Genomic DNA, 27,860 nt, shown 5'->3' with positions numbered 1-27,860 from the left:
ACTGCGGCGCAGTGTGGAAGCCTCAGGCTATCCACTTCTGTCCAATCTAAGAACTGCTGTTCACACAGCCTTCTCTGATTACAAGACATTAGTCTGATCAGTCCCGATCATCCTTTCAACCTCTCTTCTATTATTTGTGGCCTAGGATCCTCTCGTCCCGAACAGCCATTTGTGACAGTGGGTCCATGCTTCTAAATGCTAAGTAAAATCAACAATTGAGATGCACCATCTGCAGTCTGTGCTTTAACTATATACAGTAACCTATTTGTAAGTGTCTGTTTGCATCAGTAAGAATCAGGAACCAATCATAATAGTTGTGAGTAAGCATTGAAGCCGAAGCTTATTAATGGGCCATGTTACGTAAGCGCTCATGCGTCAGCATGTAGGTGGTGGTTAGTCCGAATCAATAACATGAGTCCAAGCCAACAGCACAAGTCCGAGTCACGTGCATACCACATGATTATACCCCCTAAGTCATGTGTAAAGCATGTATCAGGATGTGGTCCTAACACTGGATTTGGGCAGATTATGGCTAAGGGAAAAGATGGATATGAATCAGCAAGGATGAGTCAGGGCTGGCTCTACCTAATACTGCTGGATTGGGTATGATCTAGCATGATCTAGCATGATCCCCCTAGATCTGTCATTTTCCAGCACAATTATCAAGGAGGCCCATGTTGAATGTAATTTTGTCTAGTGTGGGCCCTTAAAGATATAGACCTATTATGGCCAAGACAGGTTCCTTACTATATTTTTTGTCTTATCTTGTCTCATTCAGCTTAACAAGCTGGATAAGCCAGAAAAGACAATCTATGCATTTCTTGGTATGTAGGTTTGGGATGGTCTATGTCATGGTTGAGGTGGGGAGACAGTGGGGACAATGCTTGGACACAACTTGTTAGGATGCTGGTGGAACCATGAGCAGAGAATGAATTTGCACTCCCTTTTCCAACACTCTGTGTCCAAATGTCACACTTGATACCTTGTATTTTTATACAAGTGCAACAACACCCTGTGCATTCTCTTCACATAGCATCTCTTCACATAGCGGAACCAATATATATGAGCTACAGTATATTACAGAAAAAACCATGGACCATCAAGATCTTTCCTTGCATGCTCCAACTCATCCAAGGCATGACATTGGGCTTGCAAAGATATAATTCACCTTTCAGAAATCTCAAAATCTCAGGAATCAAGTCTACACTATTTAACATGATTTATGGACAAAAGAATGAGGTCGATATGTCGAGCAATGGGCGAGAAACACAGATTGTCTGAACATCGGTTTTGTCCGAACATAGGGCCAGTGACAGTACATCGATCACCACGAATCGCAATCTGGGTTACATCGGCGGCTGATCTGACGCCTCGATTTCCTCCATCGCCTCAATAACGCTCGCGGTGGCGCCTTCCTCTGACTCTTGTACAGCGTCGAGTGCAGTAGACGGTGTCACGGCGCCAGACTCCACCTCTGGCTGACGCGGCTTCTTCAGAGCCGATTGCTGCGCTGCCTCGAGCCCAGCAACTGTCAAGTCCACCCCGAACACCCGGAGGCTCAGCGCGCTGAAGAAAGAAGGAGATTCGTGCTGAGAAATCAGTGACAGGTTCTCATCTTTTGAACGCGCACCTTTTTGCTTTTTTGTCGATCATGAGTGAGACCGAGGCTGTGGATTTCCAGATGGGCAGGACGAGGTCGTGTGTAAGACTGTGTCAAATAGAGATAAGTCGTTCATCGACAAAGGAAGAACCAAGAGAACAAATAAGACTCACGAAGCGCCCTCCAGCGACCCTTCTTTGAATCGCGCAACGTGACTTCCAGTCGCTGCTCGTGAAACAGAGATCAGAACAACCCACAGAAGGCATCAAGGTACAACGTACGTGTCGCGCTGATAATGCCAGCGAACGGGTCCTCAAATGCGCTCACCAGCGGATAATACGACTCCACCAGGACCTTCAGGTCGGCAACGGACGCCTCCAGAATGGCGTCCTCTCGTATATACGGCAGCACCGCTGGAAGGCCCTCGCTGAGGAGCCGGAAGGGAGTATCCTTGGCCTCTGGCGCTGGCGCTGGCGTCACGTCCATCGACGCCGGTGCCGACTCCGATGGCGCCGCGCGTCCGCGACCGAACCCGCCTTCATGTTTTGTGAAGATCTTCGTGCCCGCGGTCATCAGTCGCATGCGCTTGTAGTCGTTGCACTGCAAGACGGCATGGACGAGGTCGTTGGTCAGGTACAGCGAGCGCGCGGGATCGCCGGCGGGGTTGCGCACGAGCACGTTTGAGGCGGGGAACGCGGGCGTGAGCGAGAGCTGCCGGCTGGAGGGACATGCACAGTGCGTGCGTTGAGATTTGGTTTGGATGCAGAGGAGAGTCAGATGGGTCGGAGGTCGGGAGCAACGTACATGCATCCCTGCACGATCGGATCATTGGGCGCGATGAACGTGTATGGGTTCTCCTTGAATCCACCGTCGCCTGACTGCTTCCCTTTTGTTTTTGTTTTTGTTTTGTTGCTATTTGTGGTGTTCGGAGGCGCGTCCGGCGCAGGCACAGCGTCAAGACGAGGCGTTGATGGTTCAGTGGTCCTGTCGTCCTCTACAACGGATGACATTTAGCGACTGACACCGTTGTTCAAGATCAATACAAACCTTCATCCATTGGCTCTCCACCCTCGACGGCCGGTTCGGTCTCGACAACTTCAGCCGTGGATAAGTCCTCGTCGCCGGCCAAACGAGCTCTTTTTATCTCAGGTTCGTCGGATGCTTCATCCGCGACACGTTTCCCCTCTCTGTATCGCATGAACGAAATCTACTAGGGGCCAGCACAACATGGACTCACCTCGGAGACTTCGTGGAGGACGACTTGCGTTGCAGCACAGCGACGAAGAATCCGCCGGTATCCTGTAAGTGGGGGTATATGCGCATACTGAACGCACCGTAATAATTATATTTCTACACGTGTTTTTGTAACCAGCAACATAAGCTCACCATCGTTCGAGATTGAGTCCCTGGACGTCGGATGGAGGCCAGTGGCTTCGCCCAAGCCTCGTGTCTGCACGCCTGTTCGCCGGGAGCGAGCGAATGCACTCATCATATGTCTCACAGAATTTGAGATCACGGTCGACCGAGGGAATCCATTTGGTCAGACCAGGCCGCCGAACGAGGGAAGGGAGCATCTCAGACACGTCGACAATCTCAAAGTCTACCGGACCGCAGCGGATAACAAGAAGAAAGATCGAAGGGTTCAGTGCCCTGACGTGCATGCGGGAGAACGTGGAGTCCTCACCAGGAATAGTACGGAGGGCCTCAGCGACAACCGCCTCATTTTCTATCGGATTGAGCGAGCAAGTCGAGTACACAATCCGGCCGTCCGGATGCAGCATTCGCATCGCACGCTGCAGGATCCGCACTTGTAATCTTGACGCCGACACATATAGTACAGTCAACACGACCACAAAAGAAGACATAGACCCGGCCGACGCACCCATGTAACCCGTTCCCATCCATCGGGTTCCAGTACTTCCAGATACCGACATTTTTACGAATGGTGCCGTCGCCACTGCACGGTACATCGCACAGAATCCTGTCGAACCGCACTTGCCGCCCACCACTCACCTGTCTTGCCTTCTTCCGCTTGGTGTTCTCATTCGTTTTCTCGTCCAGGCCGCCCATCGCGTCTGGGTCCGAGTCCGGCAGCCGAAGGGCGGGAAAAATGCTTGCATCGACATTCGTGACTAGGAAGCAGGGACTCGGAAGGCGTGCGGACTGGTGGATGAGGAGGTGGGTGCGCTTGTAGTCGCTGTCGTTAGCGACGACAATGCCCTCTGGAACATCATCAGTCACATGCAAAGCTTCGAGCAGTTGAGCGGTCTGGGGACACGTGAGTATTCATATAGCATGCCACGATCAAAAAGTGGGAAGGAGACATTGCGGGGAAGGTGATAGAACACACCTTGGATCCTGGCGCAGCACACATATCTAGCACCTTGTGGTGCGGCTTAACGTCCAGGAATAGTGGAGGCAGCATCGACACGGCCTCCTGACGCGAAATGTTCCCCTATTGAAAAAGATAAAGAATCAATACATGAGTAACTTCTAAACATTCATGACGAGACACAATACGCACGACTTCAGTCTCGAACACAAGGAATGAATGGAACCTTTTGAATTCAGGCGACTTGCGAAGTACTTTCTTGGGAACGTTGAGCTGCCAAGCGAGGCCATTGGGGTACCTGGACGACAAAAGGGATATCAGGTTGGGGACACTTGCTGTTCACTTCCTGAAATGATTTGTGTATAGCGGCGGCCGCAAGAATATGAAAGTGGACTCCAGTGTATATCGAGCAGGATGTGGTATGAGGGAGGTGGAGATACGAAGGGAGATTACGGATTTTGAAAGTTGTGCAACAGAGAGGCTTTGGGCATAAGATATTACTTACCAAGATAACTGAACGGGCGGGACAACCAGTGCATCCTCAAAAACAACTTCAGCGAGCTGCGGAACGTACGTCTTCGTGATCGTATCACTCAGGACTTGGGCAGTTCTGTATCATCAGAGCATCACTCAATTTATCCACGATTTTCGACAAAGGACACTGAAGGAATAGGAATGACGAGGGCAAGAAAAGATTGGATCACGCACTGCCGAGTCCCCGCAATCCGAAATGTCGTCGGCAGTGGCTCGCGCAAAGTCTCCATAAAAGCTGACCACTCGTTCTGGCCTTCGCCTTGGGTTTCACCAGCAGAGATGATTGCCTGCCGTCTGTAATACTCTTCGAACTTCGCATTCTGCATGTCGGATCGCTCAAGAAGGTCTGTGCGTCCTGCACCGTCGTCCGTATTGACTGCCGGTATAGCGACTTGGGAAGAAGAATTGCGGTTCCCCCTCCCTCTACGAGATTTCTACGGAAGTGGTATGGGCGGGAGACAACGGGCTGTCAAGATGAGGAAACAGACCTTTGGGCGAGGCATTCATCAATTTTTTTTTGCTTCTCAAGACTTGACCCTTCTGGAAAAGAAGAGTGAGAGTTTTTTGTATATGCTCGATAAAGAGCTATCGCTGTAATTTCAGAATAAAGAGGTTGAAGAGATGATCGCCGGACGTTCAGAGCCCTTACAAATTGTCGAGTCAGATCGTGACTAGTGACCTCTAGTGACCACTAGTCTTCTCTAGTGACTTCTAGTGACCACATTATAAGTTCACTTCTAATAAACGAACCCACACACTACCCATACGGACGTCACATCTCCATCCCCCAAACCTCAAACCTGAAACTACTTCTCAAAGTGGTGAGTCTGATATAGCTCCTTATGTCGGTAGTCTCATTGTTCCTCAGAATCCTCATCATGACCGACGACGAGATGGTCTTAGGCTATTTGGTCGATGAGATCTGGCTGCGGGATTTAGCAAGACACGCCAATGTCATCGGCAAACCCAATCCTGCTAGACTTGCTCTCTATCCCGAGAGTATTCATCGCCGATTCATCCAGCATCACGAATTTTCAGCCTTATGCTTGATAGGACGGAGAATCATCGAAAAGTTAGACATCTTTGGTCTTACGATGTGTCCGGTATGGATCTCCAACTCTGAGTCTTGCCTGTGTTGGTCTTTCCCATACTCCATGCATCCATCGAATCGATCACCGCAAGACAAGGTACGTTTGGCATACTTTAAAGAAGTAACAGGTATGGAAGGCGAGCTACAATGGTGGCCATCGCTCGATGGAGATGTGCCACCGGAGATGCAAGACATGGACAAACCGCGCGAAGATTATTGGCAGATGTCGATATGTTCGCAGCCGGGATATGAGAGGGGATCGATGATCGACTTCTCTTCAGGCATGCGGCATTCTTTTCTTCATCTCGCTGCTCTTCTTACCGGCTTCATTCTTCACCAGCGGTACTTCCTGGTATCAGACTGTCTCGTGACAAAGATGGGCGCAAAATCTACCCTCCGCCATTCATCACGGAAGACGAGCTTGAAAATCAAGATGAGAACTCGCCTCCCTCGTCCGCTCCCTCTTCGCCGCTTCCGTCGACAAACATCCCAATGTTCGTCAGCGACTCGGAAGACAGTGACTCAGACTTAGAATTGGACTCTGCCGACTGCGAGTCGGACGCTGGCAACCCACAGATGGAAGGTGCTTACTTTTGAAAGTTGTGTGCGTTCTGCGGCGATATGTTTCAAATCACAGCGTGTGCTATCTTGTTTGCTCTTTTTGCTCTGTCTCAGTTGCCTTATTTGCATTATTGCCTTGGTCTATCTGTTGTATGTTTCGTCGCTTTCTCCAGCTCTTTTGCAATTCATGGTCCTGCGTATCGTCTTTTTATCAATCGCCCCTTCTGCCGCTCATCCGTTGCACACTCGCACACTCGCACACTCTCGTGTATTGCCGGTCCTCGATCTTCCGTCTCACGGCAGGCAGATGCTTCCTGAATGCCTTATCTCCCGATGAAGCATGCATACTTGCCTTCGCACTGGCTGGTGTCCCCGGACTTTGCTCAAGTGCACCGAGAGAGAATGGCCAGAGGGTCGTGCGTTCAGTGCCGAGCGGAGATCAATCAAGCTCCAGCCAGTCATCATCCAACTTTTCCAGTCTTCTCCTGGTTCGTACGAAACCCGCTTCTTAACGTGTTAATTCACATCTCTTCCCTAGATTGCCATCTATTACCATGCAGCTTGTCCTCGGGTACTTGGTAAATGAAATCTGGCTGCGGGATTATGCAAAGCAACATCAGTACTATGGTGACCTTGATCCCGAGACTCTCGCCCTATATCATGAGAGCGCATATCCCATTCTCATCCGATCAGAGGAGATGGACGGGCTATATGAAGCAGGATGCGACCTGATCGCGCGATGTGGCATGCGCGCTACTCTCAACCCCGTATGGATCTCGAACTGCGAATCGTGCTTCTGTTGGTGCATTTCCCGATCATTCCATCCCAATACACGGACCCCGGAGGAGGCGGCGCTTTTGGAGAGATTCAAAGACCTCATTGGCGCAAAGGGCTAACCATCGTTTTGGGGCTCGATCGATGGAGATGTTCCCAAGAGTATGCAGGATCAGGTGAAACCGCGCAAGGAACACTGGGAGATGGCTCTCAAACCGCTTCCTGCTGAAGATATGTTGCCACGATCCGCCGACCTCTGCGAATTTTCTGACAGTGGTTTGTCAGTGTGTCGATCTGATGAGCATGCATTGGTTAGGGGCAAAGGATTTGACGGACAAGATAGGAGGACGCGCTGATGAACCCGATGGATGTTTCTTCACTGACGAGGACTTCTTGGATGAGTCGACCGATACTGAGTCGAAACATGATGAATCCAGCAGTGATGAATCGAATGGAAGTGGTGATGGTATTAACACAGTTTGATCAGGATCCCGTTTATATCTTTATGTCACGCTTTCTCTCTCTTCGTCAGGTTTTTTTTCCTCCTTCCATCTGTATGTCTCAGCCTATCTGAGTAGTATCTTAGTACAGCAGAGTGTAGCTATATTCAGAGAGCTTGCATTACCGTGACATGATCTGACTATCCACGGCCTCGACCACCACAAGGAAGGGCGAAGCACTCAATTTTTCGGTGAGATGTCAGCTCAAGCTCGTTTGTGCACCCAGATATTCGAAATTCCTGACAAGCGTACCCGCGCCTCCACTGAGCGGCTTCTCCTGGGTAGGGACCACCGCCTGTTCAGCTTCAATCTTCCTCTTCACTGACCCTGCGCGATCCCCACCCGCTCGAAAAGCCTGTGCTGGTCGCCCAGCTCATACGTGACCGCCATGCGCTCGAATGCCGAGGGCACCGACTCTGGGTCGAGCTCAACCTGCGCGCGGGAGTAGACAAGTCCGGGGATAGAATAAGGCAGGAAGTATTGAGGAGCGACGGGGCTTACTACTGACTTACTACGGATCTCGTCAAGCAAGTGGGCTTGGTCCATAGACATTCCCCCAGGGCCCACGTTGTTCGCGTTGACGATGTGCATGTGGAAATGATCTGGGGCCCACACCCGTATGATATTCAGCGCCTGCCCGCGCAAGACATACAGGAGCTCAGCTGATAATGCACAAAACATCGGGGCTCGCTGGTCTCCTGCGCCTAGCGTTACTTGACAATCCTGTAAGCTGAGTGCTCTTGACCATTGGGACCTGCGCACGCGTCCGAGCATGATTGCCACGAGATAGAGCGCGGAGATGGTCAGGAGGTTTCAATTTCAAGTTTGGGAGGATGCGGAACCCGTGCGGGTCCGTCGCAAGCGAGTGGATGAAGACCTTCTCGACCTCGAAGGTGCCAGGCAGTATGTCCTCGACCCTGTGCAGATCATGAGAAGGGCCGTATAGTGGAAGGATGGGGAATATCATTGGGTGTGCGAGGTGGGAAACGCGTCGATATAGGGTCTGACAGACCCGGCAGCGCGCGTGCAGAGAGGTGTAGAGTATGCAAGCACTATGCAAGCGCATGGCCTTGTCGACCGCTTACCAGCAATTGAGCATCGCGAAAATACCGTATAAACCCTGCTCTCAGACTCTGATGAAAGTCCAGTTCAAAATGATTGAAGCAAGTCCCATTCAGAATAAACGAAGTGGCGACCGTGAGAGGCATAGGGACAGGACCTGACAGGACTTGACGAGACGTAGCAAAGGGGCTCAAGCGCTCATTGCACCTCCTTGACCTCCCACATACCACCTCAGGTCTCCCTTGCCCCTTCGCCACAAGAACACGAGCAACTCCGATCTGGACACGGCAAGGACACAGTATGTTAAATCATACAGACGAAATGTAAGCCAAAGATTGTAAATACACAAATAAATAAGTCCGCCTTCTCCCAGCACAGATCGATGAACAGCGAGAAACCGTGATATGAATGAGCATATTACCACATCCACATCGACCCGATCGAGTGCAAGGGAATCCGTGGGTATCTGGAATGATAGGGTGAGAAAGGGTAAGAGCACACGATCGATTAGAGGACGGAATGGAGTACGGCAAAGTAGGGGTGGGAAGCGGAAGAAAAGCGCATAAAAGTGGCTACTCCCTGTCAGTTCTTTCCTCTGGCCGTCCTCGTCTTGGTCCACTTGGTTCCCGTCGCCTTTCCCTTTCTCCCTATGGCCTTTGCCTTTGCCTTCGTCTCTTCCACCTTCACCTCTGTCTTCGTCTTCGCCTCCCCCCGTTCCCCCTTTGCCCTTGTCTCCTTCGCCTTCTTCCGTGGCAGCTCAATAACGATCTTGTGCACAGATCGTCTGTGCCTTATCAACTCGTCATTTCGGCCGAACGCCGACGTGCAATCTTGCTCCTGGCACTTGAAAGGCTTGGGGCCCTTGACCTTCCCTTTGATGCCTTTGATCTGGGCCACTTGTCTGGCATGCTTGTCCGTGCGAAAGTGCTGCTTCCACTCTGGCTTCTGGTAGAAGCCTTCTTTGCAGTCGAAGCAGTTGAACTTTGTCGACATGAACGGCGCCTGCCTGGGTCCCCACATATCCTGTTCCAGGGCCGTCAGCTGAGAAGGTGGATGCCCTTGGGCTGACACTTGAACATTGTCGAGAAGTGATCGGTCTCTGGGGACACTGTCCTTCGAGTCCGCCATCCTTGATTTTAATGTGTTTAGCCGGAGGGTATCGTCCTCACGGTCAGTGGAGGTGCTCGATGTCGCCTTCAAGGAAGATGGCCCTCCGCCTTGTACTGACCGCCTTGCACGCTTGAGGGATGATCTCCTGTCCGAGCGATCACCGCCTTCTGTGCGCCTTTTTGATCCCGCAATTTGCGGGGACACAAACTGGATGCGAGGCTTTTCTGCTAATGAAGAAGGCGCAAGGCGGTTGCGGGGAGTCACAATCGGCAAAGATGATGCAGCACGAGGACAGTGAGGGAGGGAGGTTAGGGGTGATATAATGAGTACAAGTTTGGTAGCGTGAAGATTGGAATAATGGGCTCACCCTTTCTGACACGCCGCTTGCCAACAGCTGCCGGCTTGCTCGCTTCATCGGCCACGAACAGTAATTCTTTGTCAGAGAGGTGTGTCTGTTCCTTCCTGACAGCTGAGGAGTCTGTGACTGTCCGAGCGCTGGTTCCCATACCCTGTGGCATGGTTGTATCGAAGTGCATGCCGGGGTCCAAGTCTGTGAGGAAGTTTGACCCGGACGGACCCTGGAAGAATTCGTCCTCATCGAGTTTGAGAGGGATGCCGAATGTTGGTGGGCCGCTCATGAAGTCGCTCGACTGAGAGCGATTGTCGAAAGCGTCGAAATGCTGAGTGTCCAACGAGTTTGTGGCAAACAGTTGGGCGCCGACAAAGTCTGTGGGGCAGAATGCGGCTGGGACTTCGACGAAAGGCAAGTAGGGCAAGTATGGCAAGTATGGCAAGTATGGCATCCTGTATAAAGAACTTTCAATGGGGAGGGTTGAAAGTGGGAAGGGAGTTTGAGAAGGAGTGGCTCCTGCACGTCCACCGCCTTTTTGTAGATTCGCGAACCGCGCCCGGTCGCTTTGTTTGCTTTGTTGCGCTTAGCATCAGGGGAACCTTATTCACGTCATTCGCTTTTCCTGTGCCCAAGTCACCGGGACCAGCCAAGGCCCATTGCTTGGACGGTGGACAATGCTCTTTGCCCTCGGTCTCAAGTACACATAGCTTTCGACCTCGGCTCTGACTTGTGTACCGAAAAAAGTTCTGACTCGGGACTCGACCCTTCACGATAAATTGTGGATCAGGATGTCTATGGACACCTCAGTCCAAGGACTGCTATTCCGGTGGATACTGTTTCGAATTCTCTTCTGGCAAGACGGATTGAGACAGTGGCTCAGGCTGACAGTGGTCAATATTGAGCGCTGAGCGGCGCCTGGATTAGATGCGTCGAAGATTTAGTCTCTTCAGTACCGTCCGCGCACAATGACACCTAACCGAGCCTGTGGCGCTGCTATCATCTTCTTGCTCTCAAATGTACTCTCAGGCCCGCCCCACCGAGTAAGTTTTTTTCTATCCTTTGCTAGTTGAGGGACACTTGAAGAGCGATAGACTGGGTTTCCTGTTTCTTAGGCGCAGGCCTCTGTCTGCTTCACATCAGGACACCGCGAAGCTTCCGCGGTGCACATCCTCGTTGTGCTGGTTCTTGAGTTTTAACAATTTCGACAAAGTCTCGTTTGCACGCCACGACAAGGTCAAAGTGACAAAATAGCATAGACATGGACACGACATATATGCAGTGAAGATGAGAAGTGCTCACGCTTTGAACACGAGCATTCCGGAGCTTTGAGATCAACGAAGAAGACTGAAATAAGGTGTAGTATATTGCACTGGGATAGTAATGTCTAGCTGTTGAACTCATCGTGAATAGTGTATCTCGTACAACTACTCCTCACCCGCAAGTATCGTCCCCGGACTAGCCCCTCTACTACGAACTCAAGGGCAGATCCGACGACTGAGCATTGGCCTGTAGGGCGGCACTGGTGGCATCGTCGTCCTCGGCATGGAAAAAGCGGCGACAGTGTCCTTCTGATGGGTCGTCGGTCAATCATTCAAGGCTAGATGATAGGTCTGCGAGAACTCGATGTGCTGCCCGCATTTCACGCGTGAAGATAGGCTCTGAGAAGGGAACAACGCAGAGTATTTAGCCATTGCCTGGAGCCAGCGTTCGAAGGGAGATGGCAGAACACGTACGTACTCAGGTGATAGTGATGAACGGACCCCCGAAGGACCTAATGCCTAGAAAAGCCCTCCGCCGTCCTGAAAACGGAATGGATGGCAAAACACCTGCAAATCGTGACGAGGTTCATTGGTTGTCGTGTCCGGAGGCACGAACTAGATAGCGTAATGGAGCAGATCCAGAAAGCGGCTCGGGGCTGTGGCACGACGCTTCTCCACCATACTTTTTTCACAAGGGTGACACACGGAAGAGCAAATATGAGTTGTATCTTCTGCGTCGTTGCGCGGTCTCCTGAAAGCACGGCTGCAGCATCTGCCTTACCATCTTGACCGGCGGAAGCTAAACCCCGGAAGCAGATGGCGTTGTTACTTACAGCATTTGCCACCGCGAACAGTGGAGATGGAGTTCCCTTTGTTCGTGCGCGGGTCGGAATTCTACAAGGAGAGAGCGCGAGAGGATGATGAGCTTAAACTTCCCACTTGACTTGACTGGGGCTCCAGGGACAAAGTTCGCATGCGTGTGCTTTGACTCGACCTCCAACCCGCACTTTTCGAGAGGCTGTCCGCGCGTCTAGATGTTCTCCTCGCCCTCCGAGACACGATCCGACGGCAGCGCATGTTCTGCCTCCACGTCTGCCCGATCTACGCTCGACCACACGCTTATCCTCGGTCGCCCCAAGATTAGCCGGCTCTGTCCCCTCTATCATCCTGTACACACGAGGCTTCCTCATAATCGCAAGTAGCCTTCCGTCCTCACTCATCGCTCTCGTCAGCCTGCTATGGTCTTGTGTGACTCCTGTATGCTAGCTATGAGCCTTGACGTCGACCAGACTGGCGTAGCGGTGGGCGCCTAGCTGGGTTGATTTTCTCGGCTGCTTCGCTTGTTCTTGACACATTATGAGAAATATGTGTCCTGTTCTGGAAAAGATCAACCTCGTGTCGCCGAACATTTTCCATCCAGCACTGTCACTAAAGTTCCAGCGCAAGTATGGCGTTAAGGGTGATCAGATAAGCGTGTATGGATCAGAATCCAATGCGACAAAGTCGGGACTAGAAATGGAAGCGCGGGCGTCCCTGGGCGTCCGCCTTGTACGTGAGGATTGATCCCAAGCTGCCGTGAACGATTGAGTGGATTTCTTGCTGGGGGAAAATAAGGGTGCCTGCCAGTTGCCTGCCATGAATCGATAATTATGATGATCGTAAAATGGTATCGCAAAGGCCCCGATTGAGTAACTGTTCGTGATATGTCGATGCACCGTGGAAAAGAGATGGGGAGCCGAGATGTACGTGACACCAAACGCAAGCAGTCACACAATAGTTACACGGTCACTAGGTACGGTTGTAGAGGGCTGTGGTAGTGCTGTGGTCCTCTCGGACCGCCACGACACTCAGGTGAGTTCTCTGCTACGGCCACGTCCAGCGCGTTCTGACTTCTTCATGCACACGAACACGCATCGTCGCTGCTAGGAACAAGCTCTGCCGCGCAAGAACCCGTGCATGACCCGGATGGGGATTTTCACCGTCCACTTAAATCAGGTAAGTCAACTTGCAGCACTGGAGGCAAGCTGCGGGACGAGCTCCTCGTCTTCCCATACCAGGCACTGATGCGCGCGCTCGCAAAACCCATCATCATGCACCAGCATACAGGACCTCGCCTACCGGTTATATCTCTGTTTCTTCTACCCGTTCCAAAATGCGTTTCCTCGACTATTTCTTTCCTTCCGTGTCCTCGCGCGTGATAAAATCTAGTGCCATTGACTCTTTTCAAGACACTTCTATCGTGATGGGGCCTTTGAGCGCTCTCGGTCCGACGAGACATCTTTTCTCGGCTCAGCCTCGTTCTTAGATTCTACAACCTCATCGCCAATACTGTGTCATCAAGATCATTACTAGGTACGTGCAGACTCGTTTGGTCGTCAATTTTGGAGGCATGGATGAGCTCATAATCACGATCTGTACGCGTGATGGTGCGGAGGCTTTGCACACATAAGCCTCGAGGCCAGGCGAGAAGCCATCGTCGGAGTCTTAGGGCTTAGGATCCAACTTGATGCGTGTGTACGATGAACGCGCTGGATCTCGCTTGTTATCATCCGCTAACATCTTAGATTTTTCTCGATGACGATAACGCCCCCGAAGCGCTCGTCGGAGCCATGTCTTCCTATCACGCGACGATGCGGAGGTTCTGAGCGTATATGCCTTGAGGCCAGGCAAGAAGTTATCATCGGAGTGCTAGGGCTTGGGGACCCAACTTGACGCGCATATATGCGCTTTGGCCGCGTTATCGTCATCAAGAAGGAATACAGGATGCCAGCGAACGACGCATGACAAGCGAAATGCGCCCACCAGAATCGTGGATCTTGGTCACGCTACAGCAAAGCTAGGTGAAGTGCCACCTCGTTCCAGAACATGCAATTCGCTCGTCCTGGGATCGATGGCACAAGACCGGGCTGTGTTCGCAGCGCTCCGCCATAATCGACTATCGAAATTTTCTAGCGTATATCTCCACGCATTTTCCATTATTCTTGCTTGCAGCTTCAAAGTGCAGCCGCATGTCGACCTCTGAATCCAAATATGTTGATATTGAGCATCGTGCCATCTTGTTTTTGCGCCTCCTTGCGGCATGCAGTGCCAGGCACTTGTCCAACTGTGACTTGCTCACTGGTACCCAATCACTTTGTCGGGGTTTTACTTGCTCGCTTTGTGCTCGCAGGGCATCGCTTTCAGGCTTATATATAACGCAAAGTGCAGCCTTGATACTGATTATCCCTTGTTTTCTGCAATGTCCTCACACGCAGGGTTGCCGACGCCGCATGAATTTGGGGTGCCGCCACATGCACAGGAACATATGCCTGAGACGCCAGCCCCTCCACCCACGGATGAAGAGAACGGAGGTGAGCATGTACGCTGCTACTTATTTTATTTTTTGTTAACTTGTGGTCTCGCTGTTCCAAATTCACCTTTCGGACGTTCCATCCTCTCACACTGGAACCTACGAATTGTGTTCTGGTTTGTGGTAATAGATGTCCCGCTACTCACGACCTTGCCAACGTGGACGCCAATGCCACTGAAGCTATGGTTCGGCATCATGTACACAGTCATGCTCATCTGTCTTGCTATCGCGCTAGAGGTCGTGCACTTCTACAATCACAAGCATAACGGTCCGTTCCCTGTCCTGCCCGCAGTTGTGCTTGATTAATGTATGGGTTGAATCTGCAGGGTGGGCGACGAGCGGAAGGTTCTCTTCGTCAGACGGCATTATGCATTATGTATACGTGCGTACTCATGAGGTTGTATTCATCCATGTACATTCTAATCTTCATTTCCATCTACATCTCCGTCGTGTGGTCGTGATGCTGTACGAATAGACCTATCCCCCAGCATTCCTTGCTATGAGTCTCGCTGGTCTATGGACTTGGACGGATACAGAGGTCAAACGCTTGCAGGCAAGTGCTCCCCTTGTTCATGGCATTTGATTTGAAATCACGATAGATTTGCTCAGCCGTACGTTGACCTTATCCACGGTGATTCTCCCGCGGATCACAGCCTCTTGCTCGACTATACCCGCACACTGTACGTCTGGGCTCCTCTATTTTTTTTTAGATTTCTATGCACTCATATAGCGATTCTGATGGCAGTAACCTGATTGTATGGATAAAGGCGATATTAAAAAAGCACTACCTCGTTGCGCTGACGTCGCTTATGACGATCATGACCTTAGTCTTCCAGCCTTCGGCGACTGCGCTACTCGTACTCCGGGATACATGGATGCACACCAATATAGCTGTCACCAACCTCCAAGAGATTGGGTTGAACCAGAACCAGCAGTTTCAGGATCTCACAAGTGCGTGTTCGCACCCGCGCAGAGTCGCTTTGAGTGTCGGCTGATTTTGATTTAAAAAATTCATTCTTGTTAGCGTTTCTTGGAGCGTCCGGGTTTGCCTCTTCTAAAATCTTGTATGGGCTTGGTGATGCGGCATTTGTGCGGGATGGGTATACTGTCGGCGAGTTTCACGTGAGTGAGCAATGATTGGACCAGCGCAAAATGACTCACATCATATGGCTGGAGCACAGTTACCCCTAGACATCGCTTCGGAAGGGACGGTGTTTGCCACTACTACAGCCATCCTCAGCGATACTGGATGTCGCCGACCAGACCAAGTGAGCCACTCGAGACCTTGCTTTTTCTCTGCCATGATACTGAGCATGAGCAACAGAGCGTGCAAATGAGCCAACATACCGATGGTAATGGATGGACCAACAGCGTGACATTCAGCGGGTGTGCATACTCCTGGACCGTTGACAAGTCTTCGCAGCACCTGTTCGGCGCGCAGGTCATGGCGCCCTGCTCCGCGTTCAACACCACCGTCGAGTTCATGCCCGTCATCTTCTGGTTCTTCACGTACGAACCTACCGCGATGGCGTCCGTCACTATGTGCGCGCCGTCGATTACGCTGCATAATGTCGCGGTCACGGTGGACCTGAGCACATCGAACCTGACGAGCGTGCAAAAGTTGAGTAACGTCGTGCCTGTGGATGGCACATCAACCCAGCATGCGGGGAACTTGACGGGCGCGCCAATCAACGGGCAAGCGTACAACGGCCTGAGCTGGCCACAGAGCCAACTCGTGGCAGATCCGTTTGTGAATCTGCGCGCGCAGGCTATTCAGCTTCAGTTGCCCGCTGCTGTGTTCCAGAATGCAGTGCAGAGCCAGGAGGGGCTCGCGGCTGCGTTTATTAATAACATATTCACGGAGCTGTCGGCTACTGTCTATGTGAGTGTTTCCCTGGTGTCAGTGCGAATTCATCTGTCACTCAATGGTTTCCGGGGATCCGCAGCGCTCTTATCTCACGATGCTGGCCAAACTCGTGTATCTTGTGGACACGAACGACCACATCAACGTGCGCGTTCAGTCCATTGAAAAACGACTGTGGTTGAGGTATGGGCTAGTTCTCCGACTACTTCCTGACATGAGACCTTATCGCTGCGCCCGTCCTCGTCTTCGATGACAGTAAAACCGCTACCCATCTCCTAGCCGCCGCGATGCTCGTAGTCGCCATATTTGGTGGACTCATTCAATATCTCCACTGCCGCGGCCGAGAACGCCTCCGCCTCCTCCACTGCCCCGGTACCCTCGCGTCTGCCACGACCATGACCGCCTCCACTCCCATGGCCCAGCTGCTCGATGGGCGACAGTATGGCCCACACATCGAGGCCACCCTGCAAGGAATGACGTTCGGCATCGATTCGGCGACCATGAAAGTCGTCGTGGCGGGCGGGAGCGCTGCCCAGCCTTAAGCCATGGGTGGCGGCAGATCACATTCATGATAGGGTGGTGTAATCAATCTGGTACGGGCGGCGAGGAGCTGCTCTGGTGGTGCGCGGAGAGGTAAGAGCGTGTTTGTGCAGTTCCAGAGGGAAATAGGACAGTGGCAATCTTACGACATGAGATGAGGTTGCCTCCTTCCTTCCCCTCTCCCCTTTCTTTGCCTCTTTTCATTCGAGATATTTCTCAAATATACATATACACATACTACCAACGTCTCCTTCGGTCGTGGGCTCTCAATCACTCGCATCCTTCAGTTTGTCTCGTATAGTACTGCAAGTATCATCATCATCCTTCCCTTCTCGCATTTCGTTCTTATCTACGCAATATACCAGTTGAATCTCTTTCAGGCTATTTTTGTCGTTGTCTTTCCACTGAAGATGATATTAAGAACAGGAGAGACCACTCAGTGTCCCAAAGTGTTACGTTACTGCAGAGCATCAGGCACGACATGCATGGCACGAGATGGCACGGATTTTACGAAAAAATTATGTAATGCCTATAACAGGTTAAAGGCTCTAGTAAGCATTTCAGGGGCTAACCGCCAACAACACCTTGAAGTTAATCCTCGTCTAAATGGCAGAGTGTATAGCACACGCTCTAAGTCAAGTATAAAGAATTCATGACAGTTCCGCCAAGGCTTTCGTCATCATTTGAAGGGATCACTTGGTAGCTCCTGACCATCGACATGTCATGCAGCACTCGCAATTCCAGACGCCTTCACTACATTCTGCTTCACCCCACAAACGATATGTACGAAATTAAATGGGTCTCTGTGTCAGATACCGTATTGGCGGCAAAGAACGGAATCACAATCGCCGAGTTGTCTACTATAGTGACCGAGGATATCTGTCGTAGGTGGAAAATCGAGTTTGATCCTGATGGTTTGACATTCCACCCTGTAAGTAACCTCCTCTCTGAAGTCAGGGACGTCCTGATCTTTGAATACATCAGGTTGAGGGGGTAATCCGCGTGCGCGAGGTCAACGTCGACTTCTGCGAGAGGTTGGAAGCAATGTGCACAGCAAGTCGTGCGTGTCAGAAGGCAGCGAAGGTCAGATATATCGTCAAGGCGGAAGATGATGATTCATTGTTGGAATTTCTGGTCACGGCGAGCGCGATACTAGAACTTGGATAACCACCCCATCTTCAGGCGTCTACGAATGTGGAACCGACGGACCCCAAGGCAAGACTTTGTTACAGTACGTCTGGTCGAGCCAATTGCGGAGATGCTACTGACGAGCATTTGTCGGTTAGGATTGGATGAGGTCATCGGAGCTGCGACTACTGAGGGGGCCCCGTCCACAAACGCCAGTGCCAATCTTTATAGGACATATAAAGTGGGGCCAAGTCGGATTTTGGACGGCCGGTTCGGCGATGGAGGGACGGTCAACATAGGGCCGCCGATTGAGCTCTACCATACCGTCTTTGCCAAGTTCCGCGCGGACCTCAAGGATATGAGCAAGAGACCCACCGCGAGACCTCACCCGATTGTGTGTCGCTGCCGCTAGAGATCCCGCCCAAAGGTACTGTGGCGCCGTTATTGATAGAGGAGAAGGGGACAGGTAATGATCCGCGTGCTCAGGCAGGGTTATCATTCCTGCAATATTAGGCGGATCCTTCGGTAGGCATACCTCTCTGTCAGATCACGGAGAGTTTTGATAACGCAGTTTTGTATAGCGCGTAAATATTCGTGAGGCGTGTCGTTGTCCGACCATTCTGGTGGCGGTGGCTGGGCCTTACTTATGTGTGATGGGGGCAGTCCTGTTGGACAAGGCGGTGGTTTAACATCTGACGGACTGGGTATTTATCGGACAAGATCGACACTCGGGGAAATCGCATGCGATGAACTTGGCACGTATGTTTCAGTGTCTCGCGAATGCGGTGGACTCCCTTTGCGAGTGGTACTGGACGACGCCTCTGATTTCTCGCGATTTCTCGCGCTTCTTCCCGGAGATCACGTCCTATTCTTCTAAGGGCCAAGAGTTCCAGTTCGTCTATAAGGCACGCCTCCACCAGCATGATTGGTGCCTCACTTTCCTGGCAAGGATCACGGTGAATGGGGCCGAGGGAGACTCCATCGTGGTGAAGTTTGTGGACAGGTACGGGATCGAGCCACATGAGCTGTTGACATCGGAGGAACTGGCACCGCGCCTCATGTACTTTTCGGACCTCGCGAAGAGACGTCCGGGGCACTGGTACGATGGGTTTGGCATGGTAGTGATGGAACACTTGGAGGGAACAACGTTGGCGGACAAGTATGCGAGATCAGTTGTTTCGGACGATGTGCGGGCCGCCGTCACAAAGGCAATCGGGATTCTCGCAGGGAAATATTTGGTGCGTGGGGACCTAAGGAGGTCAAATGTGATGGTTCTGAATGGTGATGGGAAGGAGCAGGTGAGGATCATCGACTTTGATTGGTCAGGAAGGGCAGAGGTAGTGAGGTATCCTCTGTTTCTGTCATCGTCGGTGTTCCCTGCTGAGTTGGGAATCCGCGACTTTGAGCTGATCGAGAAAAGCCATGATGTTGTCATGGCGGAGAGGATGTTTATTAGGTGATCACCATCTAGTGGACTCGGTTTCCAGCACGCCACGAATGTTGTATAGGAGCGTAGAGCGAGCGTCGTTGATCAGGGTGAGCTATAGACAAACCACCAACATGGTGATACAATTCAGACTGTTACGAGTAAGTCGAACCATCTTCCGCTTGTCGACAGAGGCTCGGTCGTGCTCATTTCTATCTAGCTACCAATGACGAACAGCAGGTTTTCAGCAGTAAATCTGACTGGCGTGTGCGTGCCGTGTCGGCAACACCTTCGTATTTTCGACTGCAACACATCTACGTCTCCAACGACAATGTTAAGGACAACGTCGCTTTGTACACATACGTCCTTCCAAGGAATAATCTTCGTGCGTTCATCATAGCAGCAGACCTGAGTTAACACTACCTTTTATCATAGAGAGTCATACAGGCCTCTCAGCAGCTCCTTACCAGAGTGGCAGCATGCTCGACGACGAAACAGTTTTAGCCTATCTGATTCATGAGGTCTGGCTGCGGGAGCTCGCAACAGATGCCAACCTTATCGGCAAATACAATCCCGCCGGACTTGCTCTTTATCATGAGAGTGTCCATCGTCGTATTATCCAGCATCACGGCGTTGTGCTTGATGGGGAGGGGATCCATTACCAAATTTGTTATTCCTGGCCTCAGAATGCGTTCGGTATGGATCTCCAACCCGTACACTATGCCTCCATTGGACCGGTCACCACAAGACACGTGTCTAGAATGCTTCAGAGAAGTAACAGGAGCAGAGGGCGAGCTGCAATGGTGGACATCGCTCGATGGAGATGTGCCACCGGACCAAACCGCGCAAGGAACATTGGCGGATGTCGATATGTTCGTCGCCGGGATATGAAAGTGGAGAGATGATCAGTTTTCCTTCAGGCACGCGGTGTTCTTTTGTCTACTCTACTGCTGTGATGACTACTGTCCTTCTTCTCCAGCGAGACTTCCTGGTATCAAACTACCTCGCGACGAAAATGGACGCGAAACATATTATCCGGCACTCATTTTGCAAGAGAAATCTCCAAACAACAATGAGAACTTGGCTCTCTCGTCCGCTCCATCTTTGCGACCCCCTTCGATGAACATCTCAATGTTCGTCAGCGACTCAGAGGACAGCGACTCGGACTTTGAATGGAAGTCTAGCGACTGCGAGTCGAACACCGTCAACCTTGAGATGGAACGTGCCCACTTTTGAGAGTTTCGATGCCTTATGACGAGATCTGTTCCACCAGCGTGACCGCCAGTCTTGCGTTCTGCTTCGTCCCATTGGCTTTTCCTGCATTGTATCACCATGTTGATCTGTCTGTTGTATGCTTCGTCGCTTAAACGGAATAGAGGATGAATGGCACTCAATTTTTAAGCGTGATGTCAGCTCAACAGGACCCGCATCGTGTTCAAGTGCATCGAGATATTCGAGATTCACGACAGCACGCCTCCGTTCCTTTGTAGCTTGATCACGAACGCCACCTATTCAGCTTGAACCAGCCTCGTCGCTCGTCCCATCCTCACCCTGCACAATTTGCATCTGCTCGAATAACCCGTGCTGGTCGCCCAGCCCATATGTGAGCGTCATGCGCTCGAATATCGATGGCCCTAACTCTGGGTCGAGCTCAAGCTGCGTGCGAGAGTAGACGATTCCAGGATAGAGAAGCAATTGTGTAGAGCGGTCAGTAAGCAGGCAAGGCTGATAGACAAAATTTTGGACGTGACTTACCATGGATATGATGTCGTCAAGCAAGTGGGCCTGGCCGACGGACATGCCCGCTAGGCCCACGTAGTTCGCGTTGACAATGTGCACGTGAAAATGATCTGGGGCCAAGGCCAGTAAGTTATAGAGCACCGCGCGTGGCAAGACCTAATCGCGAGGGTTGGGTGAGGAAGGATCGGAGACACGTACAGTAGCTCGGCTGATAGTGCACAAAGCACCGGAGCTCGCTGGGCTCAAGCGTCCAGCGCTCCTTTACGATCCTGTACGCCTCGCGCCGGATGCTCTTGAGCATTGGGACGTGCACGCGCCGCAGATCGCGGAGGCTTCGCACGCCATGTTCGAGCGCGAGCGCGACAAGGTAGAGCGCGGAGACGGTCGAGAGGTCCCATTTCATGTCTGGGAGGATGAGGAACCCGTGCGGGTCCGTCTCCGGTGAGCGAAAGAGCACCTTCTCGGCCTCGGAGGCGCCAGACAATATGTCCTCTACCCTGTGCACATTTTTTGACTTGGTACAAAAAGGACAGCGTGGTGAGAGAATTAAGGTTACCATTGGGTGCGCGAGGCGGGGAAGGCGTCGATATATGGTTTGACAACGCGCGCGTACAGTGCGGGTGTCTCGTGCACCATGTGCACTTGTTGCCGTGAATACTAGATCGCATCAGGTAGAAAATAGCTTGGACAGTCATCATCACAGCCATAAAGATGCGTCAGGATGATGTATCTGACGAACCTTGCGGATGTGGACTTCTGTCGCGGGACAGATGACGTTGATCTTGATGTCCGGCCTTTCTTCTGACGATCTGAGCCAGCCAAAGAGCCACGAGTACTTCCCGTAGTGAGGTCAATTTCGAGGTCCAGACATCAAGGATCGAATGGGAGAGGGGCTGGACTCACGATGTCGGTGCTCTCAATCAGCTTTGTACTGCCGACGAGGTCATCAGAGAACGCAGGCAGGGCGGTTTTCTCGATCCGTATGATCGCGGCACTGGGATTGACATCGTCACTTCCAGACGTGTTTGAGAGCAAAGATCCAAGCAGGGTGATCGCGTGGGCAAGAGGATCTGTGTCGGATTGTGAGCGGATCGAGAAGTCGCGCTGCAGGAATGATGGAAGCAGACTACCTTCGTTCAAAACGCGCTCAAACTGAAATTGTTCGAGGTCGAGGGTCATTCTGGTATGCAGATGAGACTCTGATATGGCGTGTTTTGGTGCTGGCTGTTCGCAACTGCCACTGGTGGTGGTGGTCCCGCGTGAAAGGCCTCTGCCGTCGAGAGCAGGACTCGCTGAGTGGGAACTGAGTTGCATTTGGCCCTGACCTTCTCGATGCTCCTATCGCTCAAACTTTGGTCCATGTGTCGCCTCTCTGGTTGCTACATGTCGTCATCTAGAATCCCATCTCTTTTTTCCCCCTGTGATTCTGTGTCCGAACCTCGAGCACTGTTGAGCTGCTTGGGTTCGCAAGTCTCTGTTCCGTCGCATCGACTCATGATTCGAACTCCAGCTCCACGATCGGGGACTCTGAGGAGCAGCAAGCTCAAGCCCGCAACAACATCAGTCGTACATCGCTGCAAGAACAGACATCTCGTCGTGCGCGATTGGAGGGGGGAGGTTGAGCGCGTGACTCTCGCCTCGTGCTCGCGCGGCGGTGGGCGCTTAGCTGAGTCGGGTTTCTCGGCTGCCTCGCTTGTTCTTCATCTGACACATGTGCTCTTGTTGGGAAATCTATGCTATTTCAGAAAATAACACGACCTCGTGTGGCATTCGTACGACGCTGTCACTGATTGAGGTGATAGAGGTTATAACCACAAGTGTCGTGATGGTCGTACGTGGTCAAACGTGCAGAACAGAATTCTCGAGAACGACGCGTTTTGGGGTCCAAAATTAGAAGCGCGGGCGTCCGACTTAAACGCGCTGGCTGATTCCAAGTTGCTATGGACAATTGCCGGTGCTGGTGGGAGCCAAGAGAGGTTACCATGACCGATGACAATAAGACACATATGGCAGAAGTATTGGTTGAGCAAGTGAAGCCGGGATGTCGAAACCCGACGGCGGTGAAAAGAGGTCAGACGACGCGTGTGACGCGGCGCGCAGGAAAGAGTCACGCGTTTGTCGCACGGTCATTTCGAGCGGTTGATCCAGTCGTCGAAGCAGCCTTGATGAGAGCACGTTACGGTGATGCTTTCTGTCCGTCGCTTCCCTTCTCTCCTTCCGCCTGACCACCTCCACCACTCCCACATCCGCCACAGGTCAGTCCGCTACTATCATGAGCTGCAGCACCTGCTGGAGATCTGATTGACACAAACACGCGTTGTCGCAGCTAGGGTTCCGTTCTGCAGCCGCGCGAGGACCTGTGCATGACCAGGCGGGAGGCGAATCTCACCGACCACCTCCCGAAATCAGGCAAGTAAGCCTTCTTGAGCGCCCACTGTGAACATGAAGCAGAATGAGACCCTCGCTTCTCTTGCCGGGCCTCGATGCGCGCGTTCGCAAACCTGTCCTTAAGTATGCATTGGCATACACGAGCAGTACCGGGGCCTCGCCTACCGCTTTTCTCTGCCCTTCTCGTGCCATCTGCTCAACTATTCATTTCACTCCATGCCCTAACGCATGGCCTATTTCCAGTCCTTTGATTCCTCCCAATACGCTCTTCTCGCGATGGAGCCTTTGAGCGCTGCCGGTCCGACGAGGCAGTCCTTCTCGACTCGGCCTCCTTCTCAGGATCCACGACCTCTTCCCACGGTGCCTGGCACACAGAGCCAACTACCGATCCTAGAGTATCAGGGTTATCAGGAGGTACGTGCGGACTCGTCATGTCTTCGGTCTTGGAGGAACGGAGGAGCTCAGAATCGTGTTCTACGAATGTGGCGGTACGGGGGCTCTGCGTGTATATGCCTCGAGGCCAAGCAAGGAATGATCGTCGGAGTGCTAGGGTTTTTGAGACCCCATTATATGCGCGTTTTCGGTCTTCGGACTGCATATCGCTTGTCATGCATCACACCCAAGGATCCCAGACTCCTTCCCGATTACGATAACGCGATCGAAGCGCTCGCCGGAATCACGAGTTCTCTGGTTACGCGAACCTATGCGATGTGCTGTATGATTCCAGAAGATGCAACTCGCATGTCCTGGGATCGATAGCGCAAGTTCGGGCTGTGTTCACAGCGCTCCACCGGTATCGACTATCATATTTTTGCAGCGTATATGGCCATACATTTCCCTTCCTGTCTACGTACCGCCCTGCCGCCCATGGTTTCTGTCCCTATAAAACGCGCTGGCTGTTTGCTTATGCCTGAAAAGGGCGAGCGTATACTGAATCCTTGATTCATGATATTGATATTGGGCGCCGTGCTATCTTTTTTAAGCTTTGCTCGCTCCCGGCGGTGCCAGGCACGTCGCTCCACCTATCCTAATATCACTCACTCATCGGTCACTAGTCATTTTGCTGGGTTCTTGCTTGCTTGCTTTGTGCTCGTATGACATCGCCTCAGGGCTGTGCCTATGTCTGTTATGATGTTTTCCTCGTCTTGATGTCTTCATGCATATATAGTGCAAAGCCCAACCTCGATACTAATGACCCCTCGTTCTTTCCCAATGTACACACAGCTCCGCACAGACTCGCCGACGCGCAGCCGAGCGAGCCCGAATGAACCTATGACGCCGTCGAGGACGCCTTCGCACCCCGATGTCCCAACATCAGGCTTGCTCACGCCCGAGCACGCGCAATATGCAACGTATGCGTCCCCTGAAAAACCGGCGCCGTTTGCACATGATAGAGGTGCGCATGCCCCACTTAAATTTCATCTTTGAAGTGAAGTTCACTCCTCTGAACATATATCTCGAACACGATCAATTCATCTTCTGGAACCTACACCTCGCGACCGGTGTTTGTGGTAATAGATGCGAACGGGCTACCCTTATCCATGCCGGGGTGGACGCCGACGCCACTGCAGACTTGGTTCTGGGTCACGTTTTCAACATTGCTCGTCGCGATCGCTATCGCGCTGGAGGTCGCTCTCGCGCTCACAAACAGGAATAACGGTGCGTGCTCCGCCCTTCCCACACGTACGCGAGGTTCATTTACTCTTCTGACATGCAGGGTGGTCAACAAGCGGGAAGTGGTCATCGTCAGATGGCTTAATGCACTATGTATATGTGCGTATACACGTGCTAATATTGGTGTGGACGCTCATCTCCGTCTTCATTTTCACATCTTATCAATAGACTCTTCCCCCGGTGTTCGTTGCGATGATCCTCGTTGGTCTTTGGGCGTGGACAGATATAGAAGTCAAGCGCTTGCAGGTATATCCTCTCTTTCTGAAATTGTATCCTTCCGAAGGTATTCAATATTCTATCACTTTTAGCCGTATGTCGACCTTATCCATGGTGATTCCCCGGCGCAACACAGTCTCCTGCTTGACTACACTCGTACACAGTACGTTTGGGATCCGCCCTTTTTCCCCACTTCTATGCAGTAACATTGATGGTGCCGAACGTAGCAACTTCATTGTGTGGGTGAAGGCGGCAGTCAACAAGCATTACCTGGTCGCGTTGACATCGCTCATGGCGATCGTGGCTCTGAGCTTCCAGCCTCTGGCGGCTGCGCTGCTCGTACTCCGGGACACGTGGACGACTCACCCCGACATGCTCGTCAGCAACCTTCAAGAGATCGGGCTGAACCAGAATCAGCAATTTCAGGATCTCACGAGTGCGTGTTTGTGCGCGCGTAGAGCCGATTCGAGTGATGGCTAATTTCCTCATTTTGAAAATTTGTTGATCATGTTCAGCATTCCTTGGAGCATCCGGGTTTGCGTCATCTAAAATTCTGTATGGGCTAGGCGACGCTGCTTTCGTGCGAGATGGGTACACTGTCGGCGAGTTTCATGTGGGTCAACAAACATTGGACCGGAAGAAAAAAGACTGATAGGGTCGGAGCGCAGTTACCCCTGGACATCGCTACGAACGGAACGGTCTCTGCAAATACCACAGCCATTCTCAGTGATCCTGGATGCCGCGGACCAGACCAAGTGAGCCCCCTCGAGACCTTTTTTTATCTGCGTGATACTAAGCATTGGCAACAGAGCGTGCAGATGAGCCAACATACCGATGGTACCGGATGGACCAACAGCGCAACCTTCAGCGGGTGCACGTACTCCTGGACCGTTGACAAGTCTTCGCAGCACTTATTTGGCGCGCAAGTCATGACGCCGTGCTCCGCGTTCAACACCACCGTCGAGTTCATGCCCGTCATCTTCTGGTTCTTCACGTACGAACCCACCGCGATGGCGTCCGTCACCATGTGTGCACCGTCGATCGCGCTGCATAATGTCGCGGTCACGGTGGACCTGAGCACGTCGAACCTGACGAGCGTGCAGACGCTGGGCAATGTCGTCCCCGGGCAAGGCAACTTCACGCAGCATGCAAGCAACTTGACGGGCGCGCCACTCAACGGGCAAGCGTACAACGGCCTGAACTGGACGCAGAGCCAGCTCGTGGCAGATCCGTTTGTGAACATGCGCGCACAGGCCATTCAGCTGCAGCTGCCCGCTGCTGTATTCCAGAATGCAGTGCAGAGCCAGGAGGGACTCGCGGCCGCGTTTGTGAATAACGCATTTGCGGATTTGTCGGCAACTGTCTATGTAAGTGTCTTCCGTAATTTCTCCGGCGGCCTGTTTAAAGCGAGTGCAAGTTTGTTGATTGTCTTTTTTGCGGGTGGGGGACAGCGCTCGTATCTCGTGATGCTTGCCAAACTCGTCTATCTCGTGGACACGAGCGATGCTATTAACGTACGCGTTCAGTCTATCGAAAAACGGCTGTGGATGAGGTACGGACTATTTCTTCACCCAACCTCAGACAGGGCGTCTCATCGCTGTGCACATCATTGTCTCCGACGGTAGCGAAACCGCCGTGCATCTCCTCGCCGCCGCGATGCTCGTGATCGCCTTCTTCGGCGTGATCATTCAAATCCTCCACCGATACGACCGCCGCGACCTCCGCCTCCTCCACCGTCCCGGCACCCTCGCGTCCGCGGCGGCCATCACCGCCTCCACGCCTATGGCCCAGCTGCTCGATGGGCGACAGTACGGTGCGGACATGAACGCCGCCTTGCAAGGGAAGAAGTTCAGGATCAACACGTCGACAATGAAGGTCGTCATGGAGGGCGAGCCTGAGTATTACTCGGAGACCGCGCGGAGTCCTGGGTGGCGGCGGAGCGCGTTCGTGACGGGGTGGAATAATCGATTTGGGGCGGGCGGCGAGGAGGCTGTTTTGGCTGTGGCAGACGATGGTGGTACCGGCGCGCGGAGGGGAAAGAGCGTATTGGGGCGGTTCAAGAGGGGACAGAACCATGATGAATCCGTATCGTGAGACGAGGTTAATCGTTCTTCCACCTCTCCCATTGCAGCTCTCTCCCTCTTCTCGCCTAATTCGTCCATTCTCGGTGCAAACAGACTATTTATATCCCCGTTCTCGTGGGCTTTGTTCTTTACCTGTATCTTTCGTTTTGTCTCGTGCATTGTAGGGTATCATCATCACTGCTTGCCTCCCGCATTTCGTTCCATACTACATTTTCATCCAAGCGGATTTTTTTTCCTCTTGGATGTGATATTACTGTCGTCGTACTACAGATGTTGG

General features: G+C 52.2%; 9 protein-coding genes across 9 annotated transcripts; 5 read left to right on the top strand and 4 right to left on the bottom strand.

The window, feature by feature from the left end:
• Positions 1-1,046: 1,046 nt before the first annotated feature.
• HETIRDRAFT_436831 (uncharacterized protein) lies at positions 1,047-5,081 on the bottom strand. The gene is made up of 14 exons (XM_009553828.1): positions 4,955-5,081; positions 4,641-4,900; positions 4,438-4,542; positions 4,125-4,230; positions 3,951-4,055; positions 3,483-3,868; positions 2,987-3,415; positions 2,838-2,924; positions 2,648-2,787; positions 2,405-2,594; positions 1,882-2,318; positions 1,774-1,825; positions 1,631-1,708; positions 1,047-1,566 (listed from the first exon to the last, which is right to left on the bottom strand). The coding sequence occupies exons 1-14, from the start codon at positions 4,967-4,969 to the stop codon at positions 1,347-1,349; spliced, it is 2,610 nt and encodes an 869-aa protein (XP_009552123.1). The 5' UTR covers positions 4,970-5,081; the 3' UTR covers positions 1,047-1,346.
• On the bottom strand, positions 1,068-1,217 carry HETIRDRAFT_422526 (uncharacterized protein; the record flags this gene model as incomplete). Its single annotated transcript, XM_009553829.1, has 1 exon — positions 1,068-1,217. The coding sequence occupies one exon, from the start codon at positions 1,215-1,217 to the stop codon at positions 1,068-1,070; it is 150 nt and encodes a 49-aa protein (XP_009552124.1).
• Positions 5,082-5,806: 725 nt separating the features above from the next.
• On the top strand, positions 5,807-6,605 carry HETIRDRAFT_442298 (uncharacterized protein; the record flags this gene model as incomplete). Its single annotated transcript, XM_009553827.1, has 2 exons — positions 5,807-5,837; positions 5,897-6,605. A coding segment is annotated over exon 2 (336 nt), but the record flags the coding sequence as incomplete, so codon positions are not given.
• A 66-nt stretch (positions 6,606-6,671) lies between these two features.
• HETIRDRAFT_106530 (uncharacterized protein) lies at positions 6,672-7,013 on the top strand (the record flags this gene model as incomplete). Its single annotated transcript, XM_009553826.1, has 1 exon — positions 6,672-7,013. One exon carries the CDS (start codon positions 6,672-6,674, stop codon positions 7,011-7,013), a length of 342 nt encoding a protein of 113 aa, XP_009552121.1.
• Positions 7,014-7,531: 518 nt separating this feature from the next.
• Positions 7,532-10,366, bottom strand: HETIRDRAFT_430366 (uncharacterized protein; the record flags this gene model as incomplete). The annotated part of the gene is made up of 7 exons (XM_009553825.1): positions 7,532-7,686; positions 7,718-7,823; positions 7,893-8,053; positions 8,154-8,308; positions 8,681-8,731; positions 9,073-9,790; positions 9,931-10,366. The coding sequence occupies 7 exons, from the start codon at positions 10,364-10,366 to the stop codon at positions 7,532-7,534; spliced, it is 1,782 nt and encodes a 593-aa protein (XP_009552120.1).
• A 4,046-nt stretch (positions 10,367-14,412) lies between these two features.
• HETIRDRAFT_446730 (uncharacterized protein) lies at positions 14,413-17,310 on the top strand (the record flags this gene model as incomplete). The annotated part of the gene is made up of 11 exons (XM_009553824.1): positions 14,413-14,524; positions 14,654-14,791; positions 14,850-14,905; positions 14,999-15,091; positions 15,133-15,203; positions 15,254-15,474; positions 15,548-15,645; positions 15,705-15,791; positions 15,848-16,405; positions 16,470-16,570; positions 16,644-17,310. The coding sequence occupies 11 exons, from the start codon at positions 14,413-14,415 to the stop codon at positions 16,927-16,929; spliced, it is 1,821 nt and encodes a 606-aa protein (XP_009552119.1). The 3' UTR covers positions 16,930-17,310.
• A 1,491-nt stretch (positions 17,311-18,801) lies between these two features.
• Positions 18,802-19,515, top strand: HETIRDRAFT_329424 (uncharacterized protein; the record flags this gene model as incomplete). Its single annotated transcript, XM_009553823.1, has 1 exon — positions 18,802-19,515. The coding sequence occupies one exon, from the start codon at positions 18,802-18,804 to the stop codon at positions 19,513-19,515; it is 714 nt and encodes a 237-aa protein (XP_009552118.1).
• A 1,478-nt stretch (positions 19,516-20,993) lies between these two features.
• Positions 20,994-22,400, bottom strand: HETIRDRAFT_329514 (uncharacterized protein; the record flags this gene model as incomplete). Its single annotated transcript, XM_009553822.1, has 7 exons — positions 20,994-21,137; positions 21,237-21,331; positions 21,420-21,718; positions 21,778-21,878; positions 21,961-22,056; positions 22,125-22,291; positions 22,352-22,400. 7 exons carry the CDS (start codon positions 22,398-22,400, stop codon positions 20,994-20,996), a joined length of 951 nt encoding a protein of 316 aa, XP_009552117.1.
• A 1,061-nt stretch (positions 22,401-23,461) lies between these two features.
• HETIRDRAFT_436826 (uncharacterized protein) lies at positions 23,462-27,593 on the top strand (the record flags this gene model as incomplete). Its single annotated transcript, XM_009553821.1, has 13 exons — positions 23,462-23,476; positions 23,548-23,630; positions 23,853-24,023; positions 24,834-25,005; positions 25,128-25,268; positions 25,327-25,382; positions 25,452-25,529; positions 25,592-25,662; positions 25,727-25,935; positions 26,015-26,112; positions 26,168-26,254; positions 26,309-27,051; positions 27,125-27,593. Exons 3-13 carry the CDS (start codon positions 23,886-23,888, stop codon positions 27,591-27,593), a joined length of 2,262 nt encoding a protein of 753 aa, XP_009552116.1. The 5' UTR covers positions 23,462-23,476; positions 23,548-23,630; positions 23,853-23,885.
• Between the last annotated feature and the right edge of the window lie 267 nt (positions 27,594-27,860).

The sequence above is a fragment of the Heterobasidion irregulare genome, assembly GCF_000320585.1.
Source record: "Heterobasidion irregulare TC 32-1 unplaced genomic scaffold scaffold_12, whole genome shotgun sequence".
Classification (NCBI taxonomy): Eukaryota; Fungi; Basidiomycota; class Agaricomycetes; order Russulales; family Bondarzewiaceae; genus Heterobasidion; species Heterobasidion irregulare.
Note: the sequence above shows the minus strand (reverse complement) of the source record. Positions and strands in the feature narration are given on the sequence as shown.